Source organism: Nannospalax galili, unplaced genomic scaffold, assembly GCF_000622305.1.
Source record: "Nannospalax galili isolate Female #2095 unplaced genomic scaffold, S.galili_v1.0 scaffold846, whole genome shotgun sequence".
Classification (NCBI taxonomy): Eukaryota; Metazoa; Chordata; class Mammalia; order Rodentia; family Spalacidae; genus Nannospalax; species Nannospalax galili.
Genome location: NW_008356458.1, coordinates 1,192,587 through 1,220,103, shown reverse-complemented (window position 1 = coordinate 1,220,103; position 27,517 = coordinate 1,192,587). Strand labels below are relative to the sequence as shown.

Genomic DNA, 27,517 nt, shown 5'->3' with positions numbered 1-27,517 from the left:
TCAATTTCACATATTTGCAGTTTCCTCTTTTGCCTCTACTACTGATTTCTAATTTCCTTCCTATGTGGTCAGGAAGGATGCTTTGTGTGATTTCAGTCTTCTCTAAATGTGTTAAGACTTGTTTACACATGAATTATCTTAGAGAATGTTCCAGGCACACTTACGAAGAACACAAATTCCACTGTTGTTGGGTAGAGTTGATCTGTGTCTTTTATGACCAATTGGTCTACTTTTGTTGAAGTTCCTTGTCTCCTTGTTTATCTTTTCTGCCTGTTCTTTCCATATGTACTACCAAAGTATTCTACAACTACTTCTCCTTCCTGTCGTCCAAGTTTGGATTTATATACTGAGGAATGCTAATGTTTACACACACACACACACACACACACACACACACACACACATCATCCTATGATGGTGAACTGACCCTTTTCTGTGATGCACTATTGTCTCCGGTGACAGTGTTTTGCCTTAAAGTCTGCCTTGTCTGATAACAGTCAACCTGCTCGCTTTCAGTTTACAGGGGACATCTTTTAGCATTCTTCCTCTTTAGCTTACACGTGTTCCTGGATACAACTTCTTATTGACATGTTTGGATGTTTTTTAATCCATTTAGCGAATCTGTATTTTAACTGTATATTAAATTGATTACACATCACGGTTATTGATAGGAAGGATTACAATTGCCACTTTGTGATTCTTTTTGTATGTCTTTTCTCTTTCCTACCCCTCCTTTCCTTTTTTTAGATATGCTTCTGTTTCTTCCTTGACCTTTTTAATGTCATGTTTTTATTTCCTCATTTATCTTTGTGTAAATTCCATATACATGATTGTGATACATACTACAATCATTTATTTCACTTACCTAATTATTCAGTTACTTAACTTAGTCCTATCCCATGTGAAAGTTTATTCCTCTGCATTCTGCCAACCCTTCTTATGATGTTCATACTGCAAATTATCTTTTTCAGAATGTATACTCGAAATTAAAGACTTATAGTTAATTTTATACCTATGTTCTTTAATTTTTTTTACAAGTGATTTTTGTACCTATGGTAGAATATTACAAGATTGTACATTCATGTATGTACATGCCTTCACATAGGAGTTTCATTAATATTTTCATATGGTTTTGTCATCCTTTCATTTTAACTTGGATGAGTTCCTTCGATATTTATTGTTAAGCAGGTCTAGATATGGCATCGTGCTCTGCCACCCTTTCTACCCCAACCCCCAAATTAGAACATTATGAGCTACTGATGAACTTTTGATTTTGGTGACCTGGGAAAAATCTTAATTTTCCCTTCATTTTTAAAGAAAAGTTTTTATTGTCTTTTGGTTTGTAGTGACTTCTCTCAATACTTTGAATATATCATCCTACTTCCTTCTGTCTTGCAAAGTTCATGCTGAGAAGTCTGTTAATAAGTTTGTAGACTATCCCCTGTACACTGTAATTGCCAGAGCTCCTCCATTTTGTTTAAGACATCTTGGTGAGCTCATCCCAGACCCTACCCTGGCCTGGGACCAGAAGTTTCTGGAACAGCTGAGGGACACACCCACATAATCCTGGGAGGCTCCAGCTGAGGTTTATCTGGCTTCTGTAACTGCTACAGGAACAAACACGTGACTGCTTGTCTTTGAGTAAATCTTGTACCAAGGACTTTATCTTTTGGACTTTACCATTAAATCTTCTGTCCCCTCCCAGTTAGTGCTGTTTTCTCTAAATTGGCTCAGCAAGTGCAGTCGCTGACTAAGCTAAATAGATTCAGCTGATTCGGCACTTTTTGAGTCTGAATGGTCTTTTCTCAGTGATCTCAAACTCCGTAACAACATGATATGTCACATTTTCTTTCTGTATTCAACAATCTCATTACTGGCTTTTTGCACTTGGATTATATGTGTTCAAGGGTGTATGTCCTTGGATTCACCCTCAGAGGGAATCTGAACTTCTTGAATCTGTATAGCCATTTCTCTCCCCAGATAGCAGCCATTATTTCTTCAAATAGATTATTTGACTCTTCTTTATTTTGCTTTGGTAAATTCCAGAATATATATATAATTGGAAGTTGCCCCATAACTTCTTCAGGCTTTCTTCACTATCCTGTATTTTCTTACTCCTCTACCTCAATAATTTCTAATGTTCTGCCTTTGAATTTACCAGACTTTTCTTCTTAGCTAGGTTGGCTATAAAATTTTTCAACTCAGTCACTGTAGTCTTCAATTCCAGGATTTCATTTTTATTATTTTCTTGATCTTCTATGTCTGTGACACTCTATTTTCTCCCATAGCCCCCCTAGCACCCCCGCTGCCCCCCGAGCTCATATACTCTGTCATCCCTGTTAAGGCCCTCTGTGTCAGTCAGTGTTCTCAGATATTTTTCTGTGTTTGCCTTGTTAATTCTGTTGGGATTTTTACACCTGGAAATAAGAAAAAATCAGGCAACTCTCATCTTTGTACTCTGGTTCTATATAGTGTGGGTTTTTAACGACTGAGCCAGTTAGAGATTCTGAAGACTCTTAATCCTTTTTCATGGAAGAGTCCTCTGTGGTCTTCTGTGTGTAAATTCCTAAAGAGGCTTGCCAGTTTCTACTCAGTAGGTCCTCCTGGTATCTCCCTGAACTGTTTTTTCCTTTTCTCTGCTGTAAGCAAGCTGTGTGACTAGAGCACCCCGTGGTGTGCATTGTACTGCAGACTCTGACATTAGCCCAAGCAAGGGGATGGGGAGCCTTTGTTCTTAGCCAGGCCTTGCAAGGGAGGCCTGATTTCTGTCAGCATTTAGATTCAAAACACAAACCACTCCTTTTGGCAACTCTCTTCCCTTCACCCAAATCATAAAGGGTCACTATATTGAATGTAGCTTGCACCCCTCCCCCAACTGCCTCCAGAGAAAGATCAGAACATGGGAGTATTTGCCTGATGTCTTCATGATCAGATGATGGGGCAGTAGCTGTCTCCAGGGACTGAGTTCCATAAATATTTCTACAGTGATTTAACATGGTTGGCTTCACCAAAAACTAAAGTGTAGACACTTCTTCATTGTGTCAGGTAGCTAGAGGAATATTAGCAGCCTCTAGGGAGGGATATTCAGTAGCCACTGAAGACATACCCTGCTCTCACTGTCAGTTTTGGATCCCACTTCCTGTTTCCCTGGTAACATTGTTAGAGTAGCAAAAAGCCCCATAATTTAACTGGTCAAGACTATAAAATCCCTAGGTCAATCACCAGGTGATAGAACCACCCCTAGGAAGGCAGGTTCACCTTGAGTTATACTAAATAGATGGGCGGAATTCCTGGTGCGTTAATGAGGTAGCAATTTTTTTCCTGCCTGGAAGCCACCTTCTAGCTCAGAACTGCAGAGGTTCTGACCAGCCACAGTGGTCTGTAAGTCTGTCTGCCTTTCTGAATCGTTCAGATAGGCATAATTTTCCCTTTTCTTCTTCATGCCTTTCTTACTAAACATGTTTTCTTTAAGGCTTTGGGCTGCCTCTAGCATTGTATTTCTTTACTGTTTTCTCCAAAGCTTCCTTCTCCCAGCCATGTGTCTGACCTCCATGTAGGTTCTGAACTTGCATGGCTTCATAGCTTTCTTTCCTTCTTCCCCCCAGTCACCTCCTCAAGGCAGCTGCCAAGATTACTAGATCCCCTGTCCTGAGGATTTTCTTTAAGATACGAATAAACTTGTCAGAGCTTCTGTTTGGGTCTATTCTTAAATTCTTTTATGAATGAGACTAAGAAACCTCTAGGGGACCTTCTTTCTCCCCATTTCAACATGACCAAAAGAGGATTCACAATTAACCTTTTCTATGATTTAAACTGCCACCTGAGAAGGCGGAAGAATCAGAGTTTTGTGTCCATTAAGGGGTGGTTGTTTCCTCCCAAAAGGATGAAGTCTGAATTTTTACCCCTGCTCCTGAGGAGATAAGATATTCTGTTCTGCCCCGCAGATAAGAACATTACATACTACTGTCTCCTCCCTTAATAGTTAATCCAGCTGGGCCTGTCAGTCACCTGGCTAGGAGACCACTCCCGAGGAAGACTGAATCCCCCGAAGATATGCTAAGTATATAAGAGGAATAATTATCCCCTTAATCAGACAATGTATTTATACTCTCCAGAACCCCTCCCCATGCTCCTGCCTGCATGCAGATCTTCACCACGAAACCTACCCTACAGTTATGAGTTCTAACTCAAAGTATACTTTTCCTTTTTTTTTTTTTTTTTTTTCCTTCATTTTAGCTCTTGTGGATACTAGCTAAAAGCCCAATCTGATCTCCATGACTGAAGAGGCCTGCTTTGTTGGATACTCATTTTAGAAATAAAATCTGAGGTCCAAGGATCCCACAGATACTGCACAAAGAACACGTGGACAAAGTGAAAGAAACTCAGCATCACGGCTTTTACTTTTGCAAAAGGGTGTATTGGGTGGTCAAACACATCCACCCTGAAATTTGGTGAAATAGGGATTTTATCCCTAATACTGGGGCCCAACCTCAGTCTTTTCTGGTTACCTAGTTTTAAAGAATCAGTGCAAAGGAAGGGGGCAAAGTGTTGGCCCAAATGGGAAAAGGTTTCTCTGTCCTCAGCCATCAGCTTTAGAGTAATGGCTTTTTTAAATAAGTAAAATCAGAGCCTTTTTGAAAAAATAAAACCTTAAAGAATGTGTGTGTGGGGGGGGGATTAGAGGATTAGAATTCATTGTCAGAAACCAAAAGTTTTACAGGATTTGAAAGAAAGCACTAACAATTAAATGTTTCTTACACTAACTCAAAAGGAGTGGCCATCTGTCTTCCTCTTCTCCAACTCCCTCCTTCCACCAGCTGTGGAGATTCACAGCTTACTTGCACTGAGGTTTATCTCTCAAACCCTAAAACATTGGTGCTCAAGCTTCCTTCTGAGTCTGATTTAAAATTCTTTTATTAATGAGACTAAGAACGCGCACAAGGGGATCCCAATTTCCCTGGTAACAATTGTTCCTGGAAAGCCCACAAAGGCAATTGTTCTGTGCATCACTGTTAAGTCTGTGTATCCTGTGGGGGAGGAGGGTCTTTCTATTCTGTTATTTGTTGCTATTGTTCCCCACCAGTAAAACTTCTTAAATTTCAATTCTAATATGCTTTAAGCCTTGCTACCAAAATGTAATGTAATTTGTTACCAGAAGAAGATACGGGGAAAATAATTATCTCATTTCATTATATTTACTCACTAAACAGACTTGAGGCAGATAATAGTAGAAAATGTAGAATAATAAATATATTAAAAACATGTGTGGTTGGGGCTGAAGAGATGGCACAGAGATGGCTGGAGAGACAGTTAAGAGCATAGACTGCTCTTACAGATGACCTGGGTTCGATTCCCAGCACCCGCATGGCAGCTAACAACTGTCTGTAACTCCAGTTCTAGGGGATCTGACACCCTCTTCAGACCTCCTTGAGCACTGCACGACACGAATGCCCTTACGTACATGCAGGTAATACACTCATACACATAAAATAATAAAATAATAAAAAATTTTAAAAATGTGTGGTAATGGAAACATAGCCAAATACACATGGCTGGAGAGGTCTTAGATCTTAGAGAAAACCCCAAGGTTGTCCCTAGACAAATGTCATTTCTTACTATGTGAAATATATGGATCCTTATATTTACAGACAAGTATCCCAGTCACCACTCATCAAACAAATGGAGATAGTAACAAATGGAGATTATTACAGAGTTCCACAGCTGGTCACACAGACATTGTCTGCGAACTATCCAAGCCTAAGTGGCACATCTACAATGCAACTTCTACACCTAAGGCTCATGGAACATAGAACAAGGGGTAAAGAAGACACTAATGCATCTCTCAGTTCTCATCAATGAAGCTCCCTCATACAACAGAGGGCCAGGAACACAAAAGATCACAAATGGTCAAAGTATAGAGAAGAGTCTACAGAGTGTGGGTCCTTGGACAGGACTCCTATATTAAACTCCACCCACCCAGGGCTCAGGGACCATTGCAGAAGAGGGAGCAGAAGGATTGAAAGAGCAAGGGAGGAGGTGCATGACCATATGGAAATAGAGTCCTTCAGGCTCCTGGGCCCTTGCTCATATGAACCTACAGCAATAGTGTCAGCATGCACAAGTCCCACACAAACTCAAGCAGGCAAAACCTCAGCTCAGAAGGGTAGAAATGGGCACCAAGGCCCTAGTCAAACAATTATTGGTAGCTGATTACTGCTGGGTAAGGAAGAGCTTATCTTCTTAAAGGGAGGGTCTCTGGATAGGCTGACTAGACCCCAGTGGAGGAACTTGCACTGAAGGACATCTAGGAACACTGACTTGATACAATAGACCTTAATGCAAATGACAGAGTGTATGAATTCCAGCTGAGTCAGGGGCTACGGGAGGGTGCCAATGGGGAAGGGGTATAAAGATGGTTATGATTATGATTATGATGTTCTGCATGAAATACACAATTCAATTAAAAATTTACAAAAAAAAGTATTACTGAAGCCAAATATAAGAAAGGAAACAAACAACCTCACTAGACTGGGACAAGAGAATTCAGTTAACCCTGGAATCCTGAAAGCTAAAGTGGATAGGGCAACGAGGGCCACAGAGGTGAGTTTCTCACCTACTGATACAGGATGTTGGCTATGTGATAAAAGACCCCTGCTTTTCTATTTTTAAGAAAAAACTCTTCATTTTAAGAGGAATTTATTAGAAATATCTCTTATGTAAAGCATTATGGGTTTCAAGGTAGATAAGTCCTTTACAGAAGTCTTACAGGAAACATAGATTTTGTTTATAAAACCATATATGATAGCTACACTCAGATGCCTTGGGCTGTATCCCTGAGTTATATTTTAAACCCTAACTCATGGTCTTTCTTTGGCTGTACGGAATTACTATCATATGTATCCCTGAGAGCCTTAGGTCTCCCTGGGTAAGCTTTAAGCTAGCAGAGCCACACTGTGCAACACCTTGCCTTAGCCTTCACATGGTAGCTTGTCAAGTCACTCCTACCACTGTCCTGATGCAATAGCACATTGAGCCATAGTGCAATCCCCAGTTCCTGCTATTTCTGTTCTGTATGGAATTTTTTATTGTAACCAGCAGTTTCTCTAGGCAGAATATGCTCAAGTTTTAAAAATAAAACAAAAGCTTTGTGTAGAATTTAAATTATGGTCTTGGACTAGAAGTATCAGCATCACCTTGTAACATGTTAGAAATGTGAATTTTCAGTTCTTCTCTTGGGGAATGGTACAAAAATCTTTTAGATGGAATGTTATGTAGGTGATTTTAGTTCATAGTAAAGTTTGAGAACTGATACATTAGGGGAAATGGTCTTTAGATCTGATCAATTAGAACAGAAGTTGCCAAATTTTGCACCTAGTTGGAGTCGCACCTGCAAGGTTTTAAGGACTAATACCTTGGTACTGGGCACAGAGATTGAATCAGCTTATATAAACATAGGTCAGCAGAAGGATAAGCTCCCCCAGATCACTGTAATTTTCAGCAAAAAATTGATAATTACGAAAATACACATATTGTTGGATTTTGAGGCTATCGACAAGTTTTTCATTTGGATAGCAGTTAACAATAGCAATACCTTATGTTCCCATAAACTGTTATAAATTTGCAAAAGTTATTCACTTGGGATCTCTTGGTCTTTACAGTAGGAGAGGGTAACACTGTGCTCTTCTAGTAACATGATAAATATATGAAATATGATTTTGAGTTCAAAGCATTTCCCTTACCTCTTTGTGCCAGTTTAAGTAGTTTCTGCTTGGACAGCTGCATTGGTGTGAAAGGCATTTGTCCTCTCCTTAGATGCTGCTCACGCTCCCACGTTTGATTATTTTCTCATCTGGCTCAACGAGGCAGTTGAGAAATCAGACTGAGATGCAGATGAGCACTTGTGAAAGTCCCTTTGAAATAACTTTTAGTTTAGCCTTAATGGTTTTCTAATTTGGGAGCCAACCATCTGGATAAATGCCAAATTAACTGGATAATTGCTCAACCCTGCGCCTCACTTTAATTGGACCATCAGTTACTTGATGCTGTTTGAGTGTCCTGCCAGGGTCACGTGTCCTCTCCTAGGCAGGGCAGGAGAATCCCCAAAATGGAATTCCCTGAAGACCCATTGCAGGAGTAGTTACCAGTGTACATGTTATATAACCATTGACAAAAGAATAAAAACTTCTTCAGGACAGAAGCAACTGCTGTTCATACAAGTCCTGGCAAATTCAGGTCATAGCCAAAAGACCACAGGGTAGACCACTTGCTCTTACAGATAGATTATTCTACTTAAAAAAAAAAAAATCAAAGGTACTCTAAATAAACTAGCTATCCTGTCGTTTACAAGCCAGGACATTTGGACAAAATACCTAGGCACCCTGGTTGACACAAGAACTTGTCCTCTGACTGTTTTCTGGCCCCAGCTGCTATGACTGTTGGGTACTTGCCACCTTCAGCTGTCCTATCTCTTCCCTGGGAAATTGACTTGGGAGGTGTGCTACATGCTACTCCCTATCTCCTACCATCTCCATCTCCCTCTCCATCACCAAGTGACAGTCCAGGGGCTACTGAAATGCATATCTAATAAGTCCAGCCTCCTTACCCCAATCAAGGAGAACTCTGAGGTATGACTTACGGTTCCACAATCCTTCTCAGTATTACACCTACACTAGACTTCATTCAACTAAGACCTTGTCTCTGTTCATCTCTTCCTTGTGCTTATTCTTTTCTCCTTATAGACTGTTTCCTGGAGACCGCTCCATCAATAGCTATGCGAATTGTTGCCTCAGGCTCTGCTTTAAGAATTTAGATGTCTTCTATCTCATAATTATTTATGTAGCATAAACATTCTATATTGAATATGAATGAGAATTACAAATTTTGGCAGATTAATCAGCAATTTCAGTCACTGATATAATACTTAAACTACATGGATATATGTATCAAACATGGGTAGAAATACTACAATAGCCTACCTAGGGGGCTCCAGGCTGGCCAGGGCTGCATAATGAGACCCTGACTCAAAAATAAATAAATAAATAATAAAAAATAACATTAGAATGGTTGTTTTCTTAACCAATAAAACATCTAATGTAGACAGTTATCATTAATTTTAAGATGATTTACTGGAAAGTCAAATTTCCCCATCATTTTAAAATTGTATCTACTTAAATTCCAATATCCTCCCAGGAGTAGAAGAGAGGGATGAATGTCATTATCACTCAGAGAGCTGTGCATCCTCAAGGATGCCTGGAGAACTATGATTCCTAAATGAATCTCATCCATAACATACGTTAATGCAGGAGAAATGATTTAGAGGGTTGATAAGATGACTCAACAGGTCAGGGAAATTGCCTCCAAGCCTGATGACCTGAATTCAATACCTGGGACTCACATGGTGGAGAAAGAGAACCGACTTCTGTAAGTTTTTCACTGACCTCTACATGTGTGCCGTGACATGGGCACTCATACTTGCAAATACTTGCATATGTGCATGTAAGCACGTACGCATGTAAAATAAATAAAAACATAATTAAAAATTGAAAAAGAGTTAACAGTTGCCTTGGGAAATAAAAAATGGTCAGTTATGGCTGGGCGTGGTGGCGCAGACCTTTAATCCCAGCACTCAGGAAGTAGAGGCAGGTGGATCTCTGTGAGTGAGTTCAAGGCCAGCCTGGTCTACATAGTGAGTTCTAGGACAGCTAGGACTACAGAGAGACCCTGTCTCAAAAAGACAAAGAAAAAAAAAAAGTCAGTTACAATTGGTCAGTTACAAACCAGGACAGCTCTGTGTGATATAGTTCTAATCAGATCTCAAGGTAAAACTCTGACTTTTGCCCACCCTGTGAGTGAAGCACCCAGTACTTAGGTTAATTATTTAGCAGTTTCAATCCATTAAAAAATAGACACGTTACTATACATTAAATACCCAGACAGAACACATGAAGCCAGACCATGGGAAAGTCTATTAAATATACACTTCCTAACCATCTCTAATTCATGAGTTTAGGGCTATTACCTAGCATTAAAAGCAATCTCCCTACAGCACTGAAGGATTCTAGTATTGGATCGATAGCTAAAACCAACACAATTTTTTCTTCCCTATTGAAAAATGTAATTTCAATTTTATTTCTTTTTAGTTTAGCCTCATGATTCTATTATAGGTAATAAGAAATAAGTTACACAACCCCAAACGGTCAAATTATAATTATTATGTAAGTAACGAAGTGTCTTTTGGGAAACAATAATGTTATAGCTTACTCAAGTTAAGCAGTATTAATCTTTGTGTATTTTCTTTTGAAATTTTTAATTATTTTATGTGTATGAGTGCTTTGCGTGTATGTATGCAAGGGGACCTGAGCATGCAATGCCTGTGGAGGCCAAAGGAAGGGCCACTGGATCCCCTGGAACTGGAATTATGGATGATTCTGAGGTACCATGTCAGTGCTGGGAATGGAACCTGGGTCCTCTGCAAGAACAGGTAGTGCTCTTAACCACTGAGCCATATCTCCAGCCTCTTTAAGTATTTTTTTAAAAAAATATTTATTTTATGTGGGTTGTTTATTTGTTTGTCTACAATGTATATATGTGTACCATGTGACTATCTGGTGCCTGCAGAGGCCAAAAGAGGGCATCAGATATTATTAAGTTGAGGGCATCAGATCTTATTAAGTTACAGATGATTGAGCCAAAATGTGGTCCGGGGAACTGAACCTGGGACCTCTGTAAGAATAGCAAGTACTTTGAACCCTTGAACCATCTCTCCAACCCTTGGTGTATTTTAAAATGTCAAATGTCTTTTCTTTCGAATGGGACACCAGATATCCAGGCAACACACAATTGCCTATAATTTCCTGCGAAATACATTAATTTGAGGTTTTAGAAGGAAAAATGAGCTCATAAGGAAAGGAGTTATAAGTCTGGAATTTAACAGTTTTCTGAAATTTTTCATTAATTAACATTCCATCTTTACATCTCGGGTTTAAGTTCTGTTGATACATGTTTTAGGCATGTGAATCAATTTTTAAAGAAACATTCAGGATTCTCTATCTACAGAAATTATCTTGGGTACTTTGTGGCCTTGAAACTTAGTTCAAGCCATCTTACTCTGATCTATAATATTCTTGGTTTTCTTTTCTTTCTAAATTGTGCAAGGCTGAGCTGTCCAGCCCACCCCATCAACCAAACTTCCTCCATGAATTCATACTTAAGTCCTTCCATTTTCACCTCTTGTTTGGACTTGTTTCATGTTAACCGTGCTTGCTATCAGGATGGCTAACTACTCATCTCTCTTCCAGTGCTCTGATCTGAATATGCTTTTAAAAATCATAATTTGAGATATTTTGGCAAGTATCTCTATAGTAGGATGTGGAGTCCTTTGGGTCTATGTCCAAGAGTAGTATAGCTGGACTTTGTGGTAGATCTATTTCCAGCTTTCTATTTAATTTTTTAAGTATTTTATGCAGGAGTTCTGTATTTGCATCATTTCTTCCCCTTATCCTTCCCTTTCCAACTCCTCCCATATTTCCTCCACTCTCTTTCAATATCCTAACCTACCTCTTCTTTAATTATTATTACACACACACATACACACACGCACGTATAACCTACTGAGTTTATTTAATGGTGCCGATATAAGCATGTGTTTAGGGCTGACCCTTGTGATTAGATAACCTATCAGGGAGCTCATCGTTGGAGAAAATGGGTTCTTCCTCTCTCAGCAGCCATTGATTGCCTCTAGGTCCTTATCTAGAGGAAATTTCCCCCATTCATGTATTTTGAAATCTTTTTTAAAAAATTCTATTCAGCAGTAAAGAAAGATGAAATAATGAAATTTGCAGGTAAATGGATGGATCTAGAAACTGTTATACTAAGTGAAGTAACACAGACTCAGAAAAATAAACGACATATGTTCTCCCTCATATGTGCCTCCTAGCACCAAATCCTTTTAAATTCCAGGTCTTTTTAATAAGATGATGATATGCAGCAGTTCCTTCTGCATGAAATAACTACCATCATCATGACTTCGGCTGAGTCTGATCACAAAACAGTCACAATTGGGCCTGTTGACAGCTGTGCTCATTCATTAAAGGAGTGCCAAGCAGGGTCATTGGACCCTCACCTGAATATCCAGCCACTCTTTCCAGCCACTCTTCCCAGCCAACTAGTCCCGGCTTGGAAGACAAAAGAAAAATGAGGAAGAACCCAATAGAGGGATGCTTTTGGAAGCCCTTGTCAAGAAACTCAAATGGACTCTCATGTGAACATCTGAAAATTGCTCCGTTCTGACTTTTTTCTAGTTCCCTGTCTAGAACTTGTAATGCTAATTACTCCTGCTTTACTTCTCCTTCACAGAGTTTGTTTAAGCATTGGGATTATATTTAGTGTTAAGTTTAAGTCTAGGATTACTTTTAGGGTTAGGGTAAGGGTTGCTGTTAGGTATAGAGGTAGATTTAGAGTTAGGGTAAAAAGACCCCAAAGAAATGTAGCCAGTTTCTTGGCTAACAGTCAAAATGTCCTTGGGCCTGTTAGCAACATATTCTGTTCCAAAGCCTAAAAATGTCAAAAGTATTTGGGAGCGTGTATGTAACCCTTAAAAGATTTTAGGGTTACCTCTTCAGAGGGGGGAATGTTGGAGGGGAGGGAGGGGGCATGGATTTGATCAAAACACCTTATATACATGTATGAAATTCTCAATAAAGTTTTTGTAAAAATTAAAAAATATATATTTTATTTATTTTTATTTTATGTGTAAAAGGGTTTTGCCTGCATGTATGTAAGTGCACCTGTGTCATGCAATGCCTGTGGAGGTCAGAAAAGAGCATTAGATTCCCCTAGAATTGGAGTTATAGATGGTTGTTAGCCACTATGTATGTGCTAAGAATAGAACCCTGGTCCTCTGTAAGAGCAGCCAGTGCTCTTAAGTGCTGATTCATCTCTCAGGCCCTGTAATTTGAAATCTTGACACACAAGATAATGGGATGAAGAGGTGAGGCCTTTGGAGAGTGATTATATGATGAAAGTGAAGTGCTTATGAACGGGATTAGTACCCTTGCTACGGAGGCTGCAGGGAGGTTCTTGCTCCTCCTGCCATGTGAGGACACAGTGGAAACCCTGGAGCCAGTAACCATGAAGGGAGCCATCACTGCCACAGCAAGTCACCTCACTCCATAGTTCCTGTCTCAAAACCTGTGACACTGATTCTATTGTTTTTAAGGACCTGATTTATGGTAGTTTTGTTACTGGACTTGAACAGGCATATCAAACCTTTTGACGTTGCAACACAATATTGTCATCTGCAAAGTTTATGCTTGAGAAATGTGCAATCAAGTTACAAAAAAACCCTCATGTTTTAAGTAAGTTTATGATTTCACATCTTCAGCCACATGTGAGTTGATCTTAGGGAACATAGAAAACAATTCAGATTGAAAATTAATTTAGAATTGCACAGTCCAGTTTAAAAATTATTTGAAATAAATCTTTTAATACAAATTTGGAGCAGTGAATCTTAACTCAATGGCCTTAAACACTAGCTAGCTGTTATGTTATCTGTCTGTCTGTCTGCCATCTATTATCTATCAACCATCATCTTTTATATATCTGTCATCTATCTTTCTTTCATCTATTAATCATCTATCTGTCATCTATCTGTCAATAATCACTGTCATCTATGTATCTATCATCTACCTAGCTGTCACAAGTCAATTTATCTTTCTCCAATCAATCTCTCATCTATCTATCTATCTATCTATCTATCTATCTATCATCTATCTTCTATATATCATCATCTACCTATCTGCCATCTACTTGTCACCAGTCTATTATATCTATCAATCTTCTATCATCTATCTATCTATCTATCTATCTATCTATCTATCTATCTATCTATCTATCATCTATCTATCATCTATCTATCTAGTCTATCCACACATTCAGTTATTTTCTACTGTGATTGCAATGCTAGATAAAATCAGTTAAGAGCTTCTCTCACTTTACTGTAAATATCTGTAAGTATCAAATCTTCCTATTTTAGCAAAGCTATCTTTAATAGCTTCAAAAATTATAACGTATTCTCCAGATAGAAATTGGCAAACATTTTCAAGGGGTTAGATGCCATAAATCCTTTCATGAGGCTATCACCTCTCACTTTTAGATACTCCTCTAACTAGCTGGCATATAGTCAGCTAGAGAACATATGTCATTCTGAGGAAACTCTTAACCAATCTATGGTGGTGAACTGTACTCCAGGAGCTAAAACCAAGAATCAGAGGAAACCTAGGCAGATGGAACCACCATTGTGCTTGTCCTGGAGGAAACTGAATGGCTGAAATCATTATTCCCAGTATCTCCAGAGTCAGAGGAAAGTAAATGGTAGTTTTAAAAAGTGCCATGACTACAACAGGCCAGGACAAGTCAGTGCTTATTCCAGATGCGCAGACCTGCTCTGAGGCCTGCTGCACTCGGCTGTGACTTTATGAACTCTCACAAACCATTGCCCTCGATGTTGGCCTAACCTGAAGGATTTGGTAAGAAGATTTAGAAACTTTTCCTTCCTTTCCTACTCTGCACAGGTTGGAAGTTGCTTGCTTTAAGAGTATGCACTTCCGAATGTCAGATCTTCACACAGGCAGTGAGATGGATTTACAAAGGGAAGTCAGGACTTTGAGACTGGAGGAGCTATCAAGTATGTGAATGGCTCCCTTTCTGTACTGTTTTCCTCATTTTCCTTTTTTATGACCCCATCAAGAACTAATGCTTAGACCCTGTAAACTAGTATGTGCGGTGGAATCTTTTACAGTTGTTTTGATGCTTTTAGATTATTCTCAGCTCCTTCTTTCAATAATAGCTAAATTCAAGAACTTTCAATGGGATACATGCAAGTTCCTGGCCTGGACTTTTTTTTTTTTAAATGCCTACAGATTTATCAATTATTTATTTATTAATATATGAAGCCATTTTATGAAATAATTGCTCCACTCTTTCATTACTTAACATCCTTATTCATTCAGTATTTACTGAGTATCTCCTATGTATTTAAGTATGTATTCAGTCCAGAGGATATTATGATGAGTTGAGCATTGACATCCTTGGGAATTTAAAAATGTAATGGGAGAAAAAGAATGACCACATAAGCATAAAATGCAGCTGTGGCCTCTGTTATGAAAAAGAGGGAGGTAAAGGAATCAGTTATGGGGGAACATGACCCTATATAGGGCTTGTCATGATTTCCTGAGGATGCCATCATGGGAACGAAACATGGAGAATGGGAAGTACTGCTAGAATGAAGTGAAGAAGGGAAGGGGATGCACTGCAGGCAGGAGCAGTGTGTTCACTGGTCTGTGGGAAAATAGCGCCACCAGTACTGAATGCAACACTGAATCACATAGTAGGCACTCAATAAACACTGAATGAATAAAAGAATGAATGTGAGTATGAAGTGAATAAAGGAGTTGAGAGACTGTTTCATAAAATGGACTGATGAGTAGATTGTTTCATAAAATGGATTGATGAGTTAAGTCAATTAATAATTAAATGCATACACTGAGGAAGAGAGGGTGGTGGACCTGCAGATCAGAGAGCTGGTTAGTTCTGAAGGGAAGCAGTAGCTCTACCCTCTCCGAGGTGGAGTTGGTACCAAATCAGAATGATTATAGCAGACTCCAATGTACTTCAGAAACTTTGCTCAATTAAGAAGGATGGCCTATAGACAAATAAGAATTAGTGCCAAGGGAGCTGGGTTACCCATTGTACGCACAGGCAGAAGTTGATTTAGAAAGTGGTCTCTTCCTTTGTGTTGCTTGAGACTGCACGACTGGTTTCTAGAACAGTATCTTCAAGTCAAAAGATTTCTTTTATGATCTCTTGAATTTATTTTATGATTGACAAATTTACTTGTTACTTTAGTGCTTTGAAGAGTATAAGAGTTTCCTTTTTTTTTTTTTTTTCTTTTCCAGGATGAAAACTCACCTATTACACTAAGCTCAGCACTGGAAAAGATAACTCCATGTTTATTCTCTGCCACACATTGGTACATGCCGGCATCTGAGAGATTCACTATTGTTATATTGAGTGTCCCTTGCTCGATTTGAATTCGATCCTGTGAAAGAAAGAGAAAGGCAAAAATAATGACCATCTATTTCTGAGAACGTAAGGCAATTTTGCTACATGTTATGTCAAGGGGGCTTAATGGGAAGATAATAGTCATCATATACACAAGGTACACAATATGAGCTGTTTATCTGTCAAGTAAATCTGTGGCAGGGCAGATGTTAAACAGAACCAGTAACATATCAGTTGGTAAAGGAGTTTAAAATGTAGGACTCCCTTGAGTTCTCATTGATTTAATTGGGACGCCATTCAGATTAATATGCCTTAGAAATAGATGAACCTTAAAGTTAAAATGCTAATATCACTCTAAGGCTTTGTGCTAAGTGTGGAGAGGGGTGAAAATACAACCAAATTTGTCATTTAGAGTTCAGAATCCTTAAATTACCATCAGACAACATTTTGAGGACCCATAGGATTATAATCTTGGATGAAGCAGATAAAATATTTAATACTTGTTGAATTTACAAAAAAAATAAGTGTTAATAGTTCAAGTTCTGATACTGACTGCTATTAATGGAATGATTCATGCTTATGATCTGCTACTAGTCAAGGTGATGGAAGCAAGGGTAATACGTGGTACAAGAGAACTTTCTCATTTGTCACCCTGAAATCATGCAACTTGGGTATCCATTTCTATATCACGTGGAATTTCATCCTGTCCAGATTAAACTCTCTCTCTCTCTCTCTCTCTCTCTCTCTCTCTCTCTCTCTCTCTCTCTCGCCCTCTTTCCCATTAGCACAAAGCCTTAGAGTAAAAATTTCTCCAAGATTCCTACTTAGGTGAATGGGTACCTGATTAAACTTTAGTCAAATCTCGGCTTCCATGTCCCCTCATACTCCATAGAGAGGGGAAATGCCAGGTACCCGGACATCTACAATCTAGCAATTTGTTTGACTTTTGTAACTGAGGGAAAGATGGGCTAGAGAAACATTTGGGGGTTGGGGATGATCATGAGATTGGGTGGGCAAGAGAAAAAGTCCCCTTTCTTTTCCAGTTGCCCAGATTTTATTTTGTCTTTCTTAGGTGTCCTATGGGGGAAAAAAGTCTGAGCATGAAACGTGGCTCTCAGTGTGTGGCCTGAGGAAAGGGCTAAATTACAGTTAACATTTGAAGTTTAGTAGGAAAACACAGTCAGGAAAATTAAACTTCACACAGCTCTTCCTCATTCTAAGAGCCTCCAGCCTACCTCGGCAGGTTTAGACTTCATGAGAGCTTCATTGTACTAAGAAGCCATTCCTGCATCATATCAACACTCTTCCTCTTGAAGATCCTGGGATGTGGTTTCCTATGTCCCAGCAAAGCAACCTATTCCAGACACTCTGTGTAACTGTCTCATTATAAAGCTATAAATGCTAATCTGTGAAGTACAAAGATTGGGTATAATGCTTAACTGAATGGAGGATTGGATTTATGTATATTTTCTATTTATCAGCTTCATTCACTTCTACTTTTTCCATTATTAATGGCATTTAGTTGCTTGTTATTTTGGAAACAACATTTTCTTGTTTCCATAGCAATGAGGCCTCATTCAATATTGCAGTCTCTGTTAAGATAAAATTACCATCAATTTACTTACCCGAGTTAACAATGGTTCACCATTTTTCAGCCACCTATATGTAGGCTTAGGCCTCCCATTAGCTTTACATTCCCAGAGGACACTTTCTTCCATGGCCACATGGATATCATTTATTCTTTGAATCCAGTTAGGTTGGGCTACAACAATTCAAAAACAAAGAAAATGCATATATTCAATGCATACTCAAACTCTTTTTATCATATTCGATCAAAGAGTAAAATAGGTTTTAATCAAATTCCTTTCCCACATGTTATACAAATAACAGGGTGGAGGAAATTCAGGAGTACAGATACCCTTTAGGAATTCTATTTATAGTCCTCCTTGTTGATCTTTATTAATCACTAAAGGCAGAATCAATAAAACTTGCATTACCCATAGGTCAAAACTAATTGTTTCTGTCCCTTAAGTATCATTGTTGTTATTATTATTATTATTAATAATTATTATTATTATGTTTTTAATGAGAAAAAGACTCAAGGACCATTCCACAACTTTTGGCTGAGGTCATGAATTCTTTTTTAATTTTTATTTATTTATTGTTTATCTGTATGAGTGTATTGTCTGCATGTATGTGAGTGCACCTGTGTTGTGCAATGTCACGGAGGTCAGAAGAAGATATCAGATTCCCCTGGAACCGGAGTTAAGGATGGTCCATAGCCGCCATGTGGGCGCTGGGAATCAAACCTGGGTCCTCTGCAAAAGAGCAGTCACTGCTCTTAACTGCTGAGCCATCTCTCCAGCCCCAAGGTCACGAATTCTTAGGTACAGTTTTCCAGATTAATCTTTTATCAAGAAGTAACCAAGTGAGTAGTTGGAGTTGTGTGAAAGGGAGAGAACAGCCTCAGGTTATTTACTTAGAACTCTGCCCTTCATGCTGATTGGAAAATGATAACCACTAAAACAAGCTTGGAGACAAAGACAGCAGCTGTGTGGGAATGGAATTACTGACCAGTCCACCTTGGACCCTGAATGACACTGCAGAACAAAGCAACCCAAAAGCAAGAGATGTGTGCTCAGTTTTGGAAACAAAATGTGTGAGCGAAATCGGCTTCTTATGTAATCCATCATATGCTGAGATATCTTTCATTAGTACAGTTCACCCTGTCTCTGACTAACATAATTGATTTCCATGGGCTACACAAACTTTGCAGGCCCTATATGTCTTTGATGAACTATCATGGTTGCTTATTATTTGCTGGTTCCATATTGAAAGAATGCTAGTCACAGCACTATGCCCTTTTTAGAAACTATGTTCTGCCCACAATCTAACATGGGAGTTCAAAGCAGAATTTAACTTTTACATTTCCCAGTCAAAACAACACTCCCACGACCCACACTGTACAATGTTTTTCATGCTTCAGTTGAAGTCATGTTTTATTATTCTCTAGTCTCATTGGCTATAAAGACAATGTTCCATAAAAACTATTCACGAATATCAGTTTTTGCCTAGAGCACAGTTCAAGCTTTTATCTACAGTGGTAAATATATTAGGTAAAAGAACTTTTTCTCAAAGTCACGCAGAAGATAACTACAGCTACTATTCAGAAATGTTACATGTTCACATGGCATTTCAAAAGGCAATACCTACCAATGTTAACTTACTGATTATAGTTGATACCAGTATTAGTTAGGACAAACTGCTCAATATTCTTAACATGTCTTTTAGGTGACTTGACTTCAGTATCTCTACTCTATGAGGCTTCAAGTCACCAACAATTTAAATAAAAAGGAAATTGGTAGCATCAAGGCCAAGCTGTGTATCTTACCTTCTCAAAAATAAACAAAGATAGAAAAACACTCAATAAGTCACTTAACCAGCAGAGGTCTCTAGGTCCTTGAATAAATGCTCTCTTCTTTTTCCAGCTATAAGCAATTCCATGTTTTTCAAAGAGCAAAACACAATTTTGCAAACCCTCTCCTGATGGAGATGATGCATGGCTACATAAGAGGAGAGGCCGAAAGGGTCAACTTGGAAAAAAAGCTATAACATCAACAAGCATTAGCTTGAATGGAGGGTTATAACCTACATCCTTGAACGAGCTGCAAGTTGGCTGCTATTCTCCATCATCGTACTGCTAATGCGAAGGGATGCTCTAAAGGTAACACCTTTCCAGAGCTCTAGTGGGAGAAGCCAGTATGCAACCCCAAAGGACTAATGGCAGTGCCTGCCAGGTTCCACATTCCACCTGCTGAATATTTTCCCCCTGCAGAGCTCATGGAAACAAAGCAAACAAGAAAAGCCACAGAAATCTGTGCAGAATACTAACAATAAAACTAAACTTTTGAAAGAGGGAAAAAAAAAAAAAAAACAAGGAAGGACAAATGTAACTTATGAAGCAATGTCAAGTTGAAGTTCAAAAAGGAAACATCAAAACCACATACAGACAAATTTCAATGCCATGAATTTTCTGCAACTCTTGGGCTTATTCTTTCAAAAGCATAGAAACTTGGAAGCTAAATGTTGCCATTTCAAAAAGTAGGTGGGACAGGAATGGGAGGGCTTTGAAAGAATTTTGAAAAGACCTTCTGGATTTCAAACTAATTAGACACTTCTGAGAGGTTATTCTTTCTCTTCCAGTGGGGTTATAAAGGTTAAGTTGAGCAACAAGAATGCAATTTGTGCTGATCAAACTGAAACAAGCAACTAATTTAACCAATATGGAACTAATGTGATATTTGTTGTGTTCTTTGTTTAGAAAGTAAAAGCCATTCACCAACGCCAAATTTGATATGATCTAAACATATTCTTCTTGAATTGAATATCTGGAAAGGAACCCAGGGAGACGGATTGGAATGACTGGGGTTGGAGAGATGGCTCCTTTGGCAAGTGTGAGGACCTGAGTTCTACTCCTGGAACTCATATAAAAAGAATGGGTGTAATGGCCCATGCTGTAATCCTAGCACTGGGGAGGTGGAGATGGGTATATTTCTGGGGCTCATTGGCCAGTCAGCCTAATGAGTTGATGAGTTCCAGACCAGGAAGAGATTCTGTCTCAAAAGGCAAGATATATTTCATTCTTAGGAATGACACCTGAGGTTGACCTCTAACCTCATTTACACACACACACACACACACACACACACACACACACACACACACACACACACCAGAATAACCCATTGTACAAAGGCAATGGGTGGGTTTTCCTTTCTAGAACAAAGTCCTGTGCTTGATAGAAATGGTTCATATATGTCCATATTCTTTTGGACCATCGAGTTTGGGTCATCAAAAGCCTCAGATGACAAACATTCCAGTTTAGTATACTCTATTTTTAAAAGTTTTAAAAATTTATTTTTATTTTATGTATATGAGTGTTTTGCCTGAATGTATGTAATTATACCATGTATGTGCAATGCCCGTAGAGGTCAGAAGAGGGTGTCAGATCCCCTGGAACTGGAGTTATGGATACTTGTTTGTTGCCAGTTGGGTCCTGGGAACCAAACCTGGGTTCTCTACAAGAATAGCCAGACCTCATAACCGCTGAGCCATCTCTTCAGCCCCAGGTTTAGTATATTTTAGAATAGTAATTTTAGAAAATATTATTTGTGCTTTCATTCCCTGTTTGTGTAATGTACTAGGGTGCATGGTATTTACTATGTAATATCAAAACTCAGCATTCATCCCACTGGCCTAAATGGAAGCTCAGTATCATGAGGGAGGGTTAGCACGCTGGTTCAGTAGCTGTTATTCTTAGAGGAATTCCTAAATATGCTTTCTTTAGTAATGAATGTAGATCCCAGCTATCAAAATGAATTAAACATTCCTACATTAAAACAGAAATGTCTGTTTTGATCTTTTGCATTTTTTCTGGTTTGAAACAGAAGACTCCCTCTTAAGTCTTATCTCAAGTCACAAATTCAAATATGAGATTAAGTTGTTGGGATCTGACCCTGTCACATCGTTCATCTTTAAGACAGATGAGCAGTCTTTTCATTTCAATCATTTGATCAACCAGGACCAGAAATGACCTAAACTGGTGTTTGTGTATTTTAGCCACTGGAATCATTTGAGCCTCTTATCCAATATAATTTCTATTTCAAGCAAATACAATTTGAACTCAAAGGGTCAAACAATTCTCACAGGAATCTGGCTCTTAATTTCTCCAAACCAGAAATTTCTAGCAGAAACAAAGGCCAGCACGGGCCTGAGACCTTGGAGGTTTAAATATAGAAGAGAAAGAGAATGATAGGCAAAACCCTTTAAATAGCTCTTGCAAACTTGACCTGCAGACATTAGCAGTCATTTCTGATGGCTTAGACAATATTGGAGAAGATGATTCATTTCCAGAAAATGCTGAGATCTGGCTACAACACTGCTGATGTTGGTACTGAGTCTTATGAACCTGCAGATAATTACTTAGCTTTAGTTTACTATCTACATAGAGATGCCTCCAAAATATTTACCTCCAGCCTGGGATACTTACACTATTGTTAAAATTAACAAGATATTCTCAGTTTACCTTAAATCTAATGGCCTCGGTGTTGGCACTAGAACTCCTAATTTTTCATCATATGAGTATATGGTTTATTACTACAGATTTTACTTAAGTCCCAGACTCTCAATTTGTAGACATCACTGAAAGGATACTTACATTGTGTTGTAGAATAAGGTCCTACTTCAGGCTTTGTTCAGCTATGATAATCTCTACTCCTCTAATTTCAGATTACCATCCATTGTCCACAGAGCAATGACCATCATCCTCCCCAGTTTTCAACCCCAGTTCTATAAAGCACAAAGGGTTCTTAGAAGATGCCTACTTCAACCAGAGCAGCCTTGCTTCATTTAAAACACTAAGCATTTCCTGTCAAATTTCATATAAAATATGACTTGTTCACTAAACATACATACACTCTGAAAAACCCTGTGCTGATGTGATGCCTTTTAGTGATGTGAGAAGAGCTTTGGTATTGGAGTGTGGAGCTTGAAAGCTTAAGTTTTCTTCTTGAATTGAGAGAAAGTTGAACTTGACAATGTCTAAAATTCCCTTTTGTGTGTGTGTGTCTGTGTGTGTCTGTGTGTGTGTGCTCCTCAGTGCAGGTGCCTGTGGAGGATGCAGATGTCAGATCCCCTGAGCTGGAGTTATAGGCAGTTGTAAAGTGCCTGATAAGGGTGCTGGAAATCCAGCCCAGGTCCTCTGCAAAAGCAGTTCAAGCTCTTAACCACTGAACCATCTCTCGAACCCCATGTGTTGCTATTTAAACACACTGAATTCATGCATCCAGTTTTTCTGTGATTTTTGCTTCGTTCACACACTCCTGTTTATGATCTTTTCATTTCTATATAAGACAGAATTGATTTTTCTTCTGGTAAGGGCAGAGGAGATGTCATCATGCCAACCCTCCTGCAAATAGGAATGACAAGTAAACATAAAATGCCACCATGTGAAGGCACCCTAGAAGGCAACCCAAAGTAGGCGTATTTCTGTTAATAGGTACTCATTAATAGATCAAACAAATATGATTGCAGAGAGTCATCTGTGTATAAGATAATGAATAAGTTTGCGAATGTGCTTCACATGCTGTAAATGTGATGCTCATTAAGAGACATCACCATTAGTTCATATCTTTGGGCTAAGGTTTAAAGTCATATACCATCTGCTCTCACCCAATTTTCTTCCATTCTCCCCAGCCAGTGAATCCTAAGGTCCTGTCAAATAAGTTTCCTTTGTCCTCAGTTATCACAGTAAGCCACTTTCTGCCTCTAATATTTTTGTTCATACCATTTTTTTCTTTCTTTCCTTCTTTCCCTCCCTTCCTTCCTCCCTTCCTCCCTCCCTCCCTCCTCCTCCCTTCCCCCTCCTCTTTTCCCCCTCCCCCCCTTCCTCCTCCCCCCTTTTCAGGCACTGTCTCACTATGGAGCCCTGCCTGACCCAGAACTTGCTATGTAAAAGAGGGTGGCCTTAGACTCACAGAGTTGCCTCACAGGGCTGCTCTGCCTTCATAAGGCTGGGATCAAAGGTATGCACTAGTGTACCTGGCTGTTCACACCATCTTATCTTCATTTCTGAAATGTTTACTATACAGTACAGGTCCTCTATGAATCTGTTGTTCTGCAAACTGCAATCTTCCTCATGTCTACTTCTCTTTGCACAAAGAGCTTAACTGTTCTGTGCTGTCAATTGTGTTATATCTTTTAAAGCATATTTTATTTGTATTTATATATATATATGTATATGTATGTATTACCTGTATGTATGTAAGTACACCCATGTCATGCAATGCCTGCAGAGGACAGAAGAGGGCATTGAATCCTCTGGAACTGTAGCTACAGACAGTTGTTAGCTGCCATGTGGGTTCTGGAATTCAAACCCCGGTCTTCTGCAAGAACAGCTGGTGTTCTTAACTGCTAAGCCACGTATGCAACCTCTGTATTATATCTTTATGCCTTCACTTAACTTGTTTATTGTTAACCAATTCCTATAAAGTGCATATTTTCTCTTCTTTTCAGGGTTGCTGCAATCAATTCATGACTTTATAAGTGAGTCATTGAATAAAGAAAAAGAAATTTTAAAATTTTATGTATGTATGCGTGCCTAATATGAGTTTATGTGCACCACATGCATACAGGGGCCTGCAGAAGCCTAATTGTGCCATATCCCCTGGATCTGAAGTTACAAGCAGATGTAAGCCACTTAAACTGGGTGCTAGGAACTGAACCTGGGTACTTTACAAGAACAGTACACCCTCTTAACTAATGAACCATCACTTTAGGGCTGAATAAAAAAAAAATTAAATCACAGTATAATCACTATTGAAAAGGCCTTAGGACTGATTCAAGAAGGCCAATGACACCCAAACAAATCAGCCTATGACTGCAGCCTAAAATTAATTAATTCCTTTGTTTTTCATCCTTATCTCAGCCTGAACATGTTTCTCTGAATCTGCACCTAATAGGCTGAATTCATTCCCTTCTCCTGTCTGCCTTAATTTCCAAATACAATAAACTAGAGCTAATACTTACTCTGGATCTTGACAGCATCACTTTATTCAATCACTTCTAAGGCAAATGCCAGTGTACAGGTTAAACAGAATCATTCCTCTTTTATCAGGAGGGCCAGGGATATTGTGGTGCAGATGAAGAGGTCAACTCTTAGGACTGCTATGGAGAACTGCTAGGCTCTGGTATCCACTTTCCACCTAGAGGCTCTCAAACTATGTCTGTCCTGCTAGTGACAATCAAATTATTCATCTGGACATATTGCTATCAAAGTGTGACTTCTGGACCACTCTGGGTCCCCAGGTCCTCTGCAGGTTGTCTATGAAGTCTTTCCTTTCGAACATCTATATTTCAACCAAAACTGCATATCACAACAGAGTGAAGATAGGAATGCATCTGAGAATCCAATTTTCTTCTGTTAAGACAGATATTAAAGAGATTTGTAAAAATATATATAATTCCTTCTCTCTCTCTCTCTCTCTCTCTCTCTCTCTCTCTCTCTCTCTCTTTGAGACAGGGTCTCCCTGTAGCTCTAACTGGCTAATCACTCACTATGTAAATCAAACTGGCTCTGAACTAACCTTTTTTTTTGATCCTCCTGCCTCTGCTTCTTGAGTGCTGGGATTAAAAGCATGCACGACCATATCTGGCATCTACTCCATAATTTTTTTGGTTTGGAAAAATAGAATCATTTGTCTTAAAATATGTTAATTATTTTAACATGTACTGTTTTTGTCATTTAAAAATAAATGATGTCACTGGGTGTGGTGGCGCATGCCTTTAATCCCAGCACTCGGGAAGCAGAGGCAGGCGGATTTCTGTGAGTTCGAGGTCAGCCTGGTCTACATAGTGAGTTCCGGGACAGCTGGGGCTACAGGGAGACCCTGTTTCAAAAAGATCAAAAAATAAAAAATAAAAAAAATGATGTCCTAAATCAAATTCTCCATGTATAATATAGTAGATATTGGTAAATAGAAATGACAGAAATATGAAATCTTTGAGAATTTTAATAATTCTTCAGTCTGAAAAGACCATCTGAAACTGAAAATTTGAGATACCCGATTAGATAATGGATTTGCTTATGTAAAACTTTGTACATGTAAGTTTAATGGATAAAAAGTAGAATCAGTATGTTTTGGTCCCTGTGGCAATATAGAGAGACTAGGGTTATATTTCACAGTATTGTCCTAGGTGTGATCCTTTCCCTCATGGATTTTGGTTTCTTGTGGGGTGAGGAGCTTCTGTCCCACTCCTACATTATTTCCCACTCTCTATTATTAACAGCATGTTCTCATTGTGCACTCCTTGAAAAATTGTAGTGGTTCAGTTTACTGGAGCCACCTGATAAAAGGAACAAAAATCCTAGGCTGTACTTTAAGTGACACTCAGGGGAACTGAGGGTTCCAGTATGAGCTCTGCCTAGGACAATGAACCAGTTCTTGCTGTACTGTGAAATTACCTTATCTGTGTTCATCTGGCCACTTTGTCCTTTAAGACACTTTGCAGAGTTGAATATTATCTAGCAGTCACATATGCATAGCACATCCACAGGGAATTAGGAAACTGTGCACACCATGCTTCTGTAATCACTTATTGATGAGCTTAAAGACACACACCCTTTGCAGTGTCATCAAGCCTCCAGCTTTACCTTCAGAACCAGAGGACTGCAGCAGGCAATGTCTAGACATGGCTTACTTGTAAGTGGAAGAATAATTTTTAAAGGGCTCTTTTGTACTCAACAATCAGGCTAACTAACATAAAAAATGGAAAGTGAAAAGGTCAATTGTTTATCCAGAAATTTTCATTTATGACAGTGGTTACAGAAAGAGTATAAGTGTGATTGATGGGTCTCCCCAGAACCTATTTTATCAAAATATTGAATTGGTAGGAACAGCAACATGTGCCCTACGGCAGGAAGCAGATCCAACCATAGCTTCAATTCTCTGTAAGATCAAGGCCAGCCTGGTCTACATAGTGAGTTCCAGGGCAGCTGGGGCTACAGGAGACCCTATCTCAAAAAGACATACACAACAAAAGTCCTAGTATATAACAGTGACCCCATTAGTAGGCTATGAAAAAATAGTTGTGAACAAATGGATATCACATTAAAGGCATTTTGAAAAAAAATTCTACCTCTGTTAACAAATTTTAACATTGCACCTCTGAAAATAGATCTATTTTATGATGTTTATCTTGTGGCAAAAAAAGATTGCAAAAGTAGATTAAAAGTAGACCATCCTGGCTAAGTACAGGTCTGGGCAAAATAAACTAGGAAGACGGGGTCATGTAAACATATTCGATGTCTGAACTCATCTTGAATCCTCATATATGCAGAGCACAAGCATTACACACTAATCTTCATGGGCATAGCAATAGCATGCCAACCAAGAACAGGGTGTCCCACTGAAGTTACACAGGAAATGAGGTGCAATGAGGTCTGTTGCAGCAAGCTTTTAGAACAAGGCTAAATGTTTCTTGAGGCAACAAGGATAAAAAATTCCCTTTGTTTCAAGCCATAAGGGAGTTATCATAATCGTTACTAGAGAGTTCAAGTGTCAAACTCAACACTGTGCTACAACGAAATAAGCTTTCCCCAATTTTCATTGTGATACTAGTTTTAAAAATTAGTACATAAGGTATTAGTATCATTATGGCATTTTCAAACCAAGTGTGTTTCCGTAGATTCTCCGTCCCCCTGATTTCTCACCTCGTTACCCTCGATTCCTTATAACACCTCCAGTCTCTTTTCCTCTTTCATATCCGATGTATGAAAGATACATCACAACACACACACACACACACACACACACACACACACACACACACAGAGTACAGGATCAGATCCGCAGATGATAGAGAACATGAGAATTTTGTCATTTGAGTTTGGGTCATCTTG

At 38.9% G+C, this 27,517-nt stretch overlaps 1 protein-coding gene across 1 annotated transcript in view; it reads right to left on the bottom strand.

Moving 5' to 3' along the window:
- The window catches only part of Cntn4 (contactin 4), a 1,122,320-nt gene that overhangs the window by 190,102 nt on the left and 904,701 nt on the right, over positions 1–27,517 (bottom strand). The window contains exons 12-13 of the mRNA XM_008854554.1: positions 17,685–17,821; positions 15,967–16,096 (exon numbers count right to left, since the gene is read on the bottom strand). Of these exons, the coding sequence (XP_008852776.1) occupies positions 15,967–16,096; positions 17,685–17,821 (267 nt within the window). The remainder of the gene's footprint in view (positions 1–15,966; positions 16,097–17,684; positions 17,822–27,517) is intronic.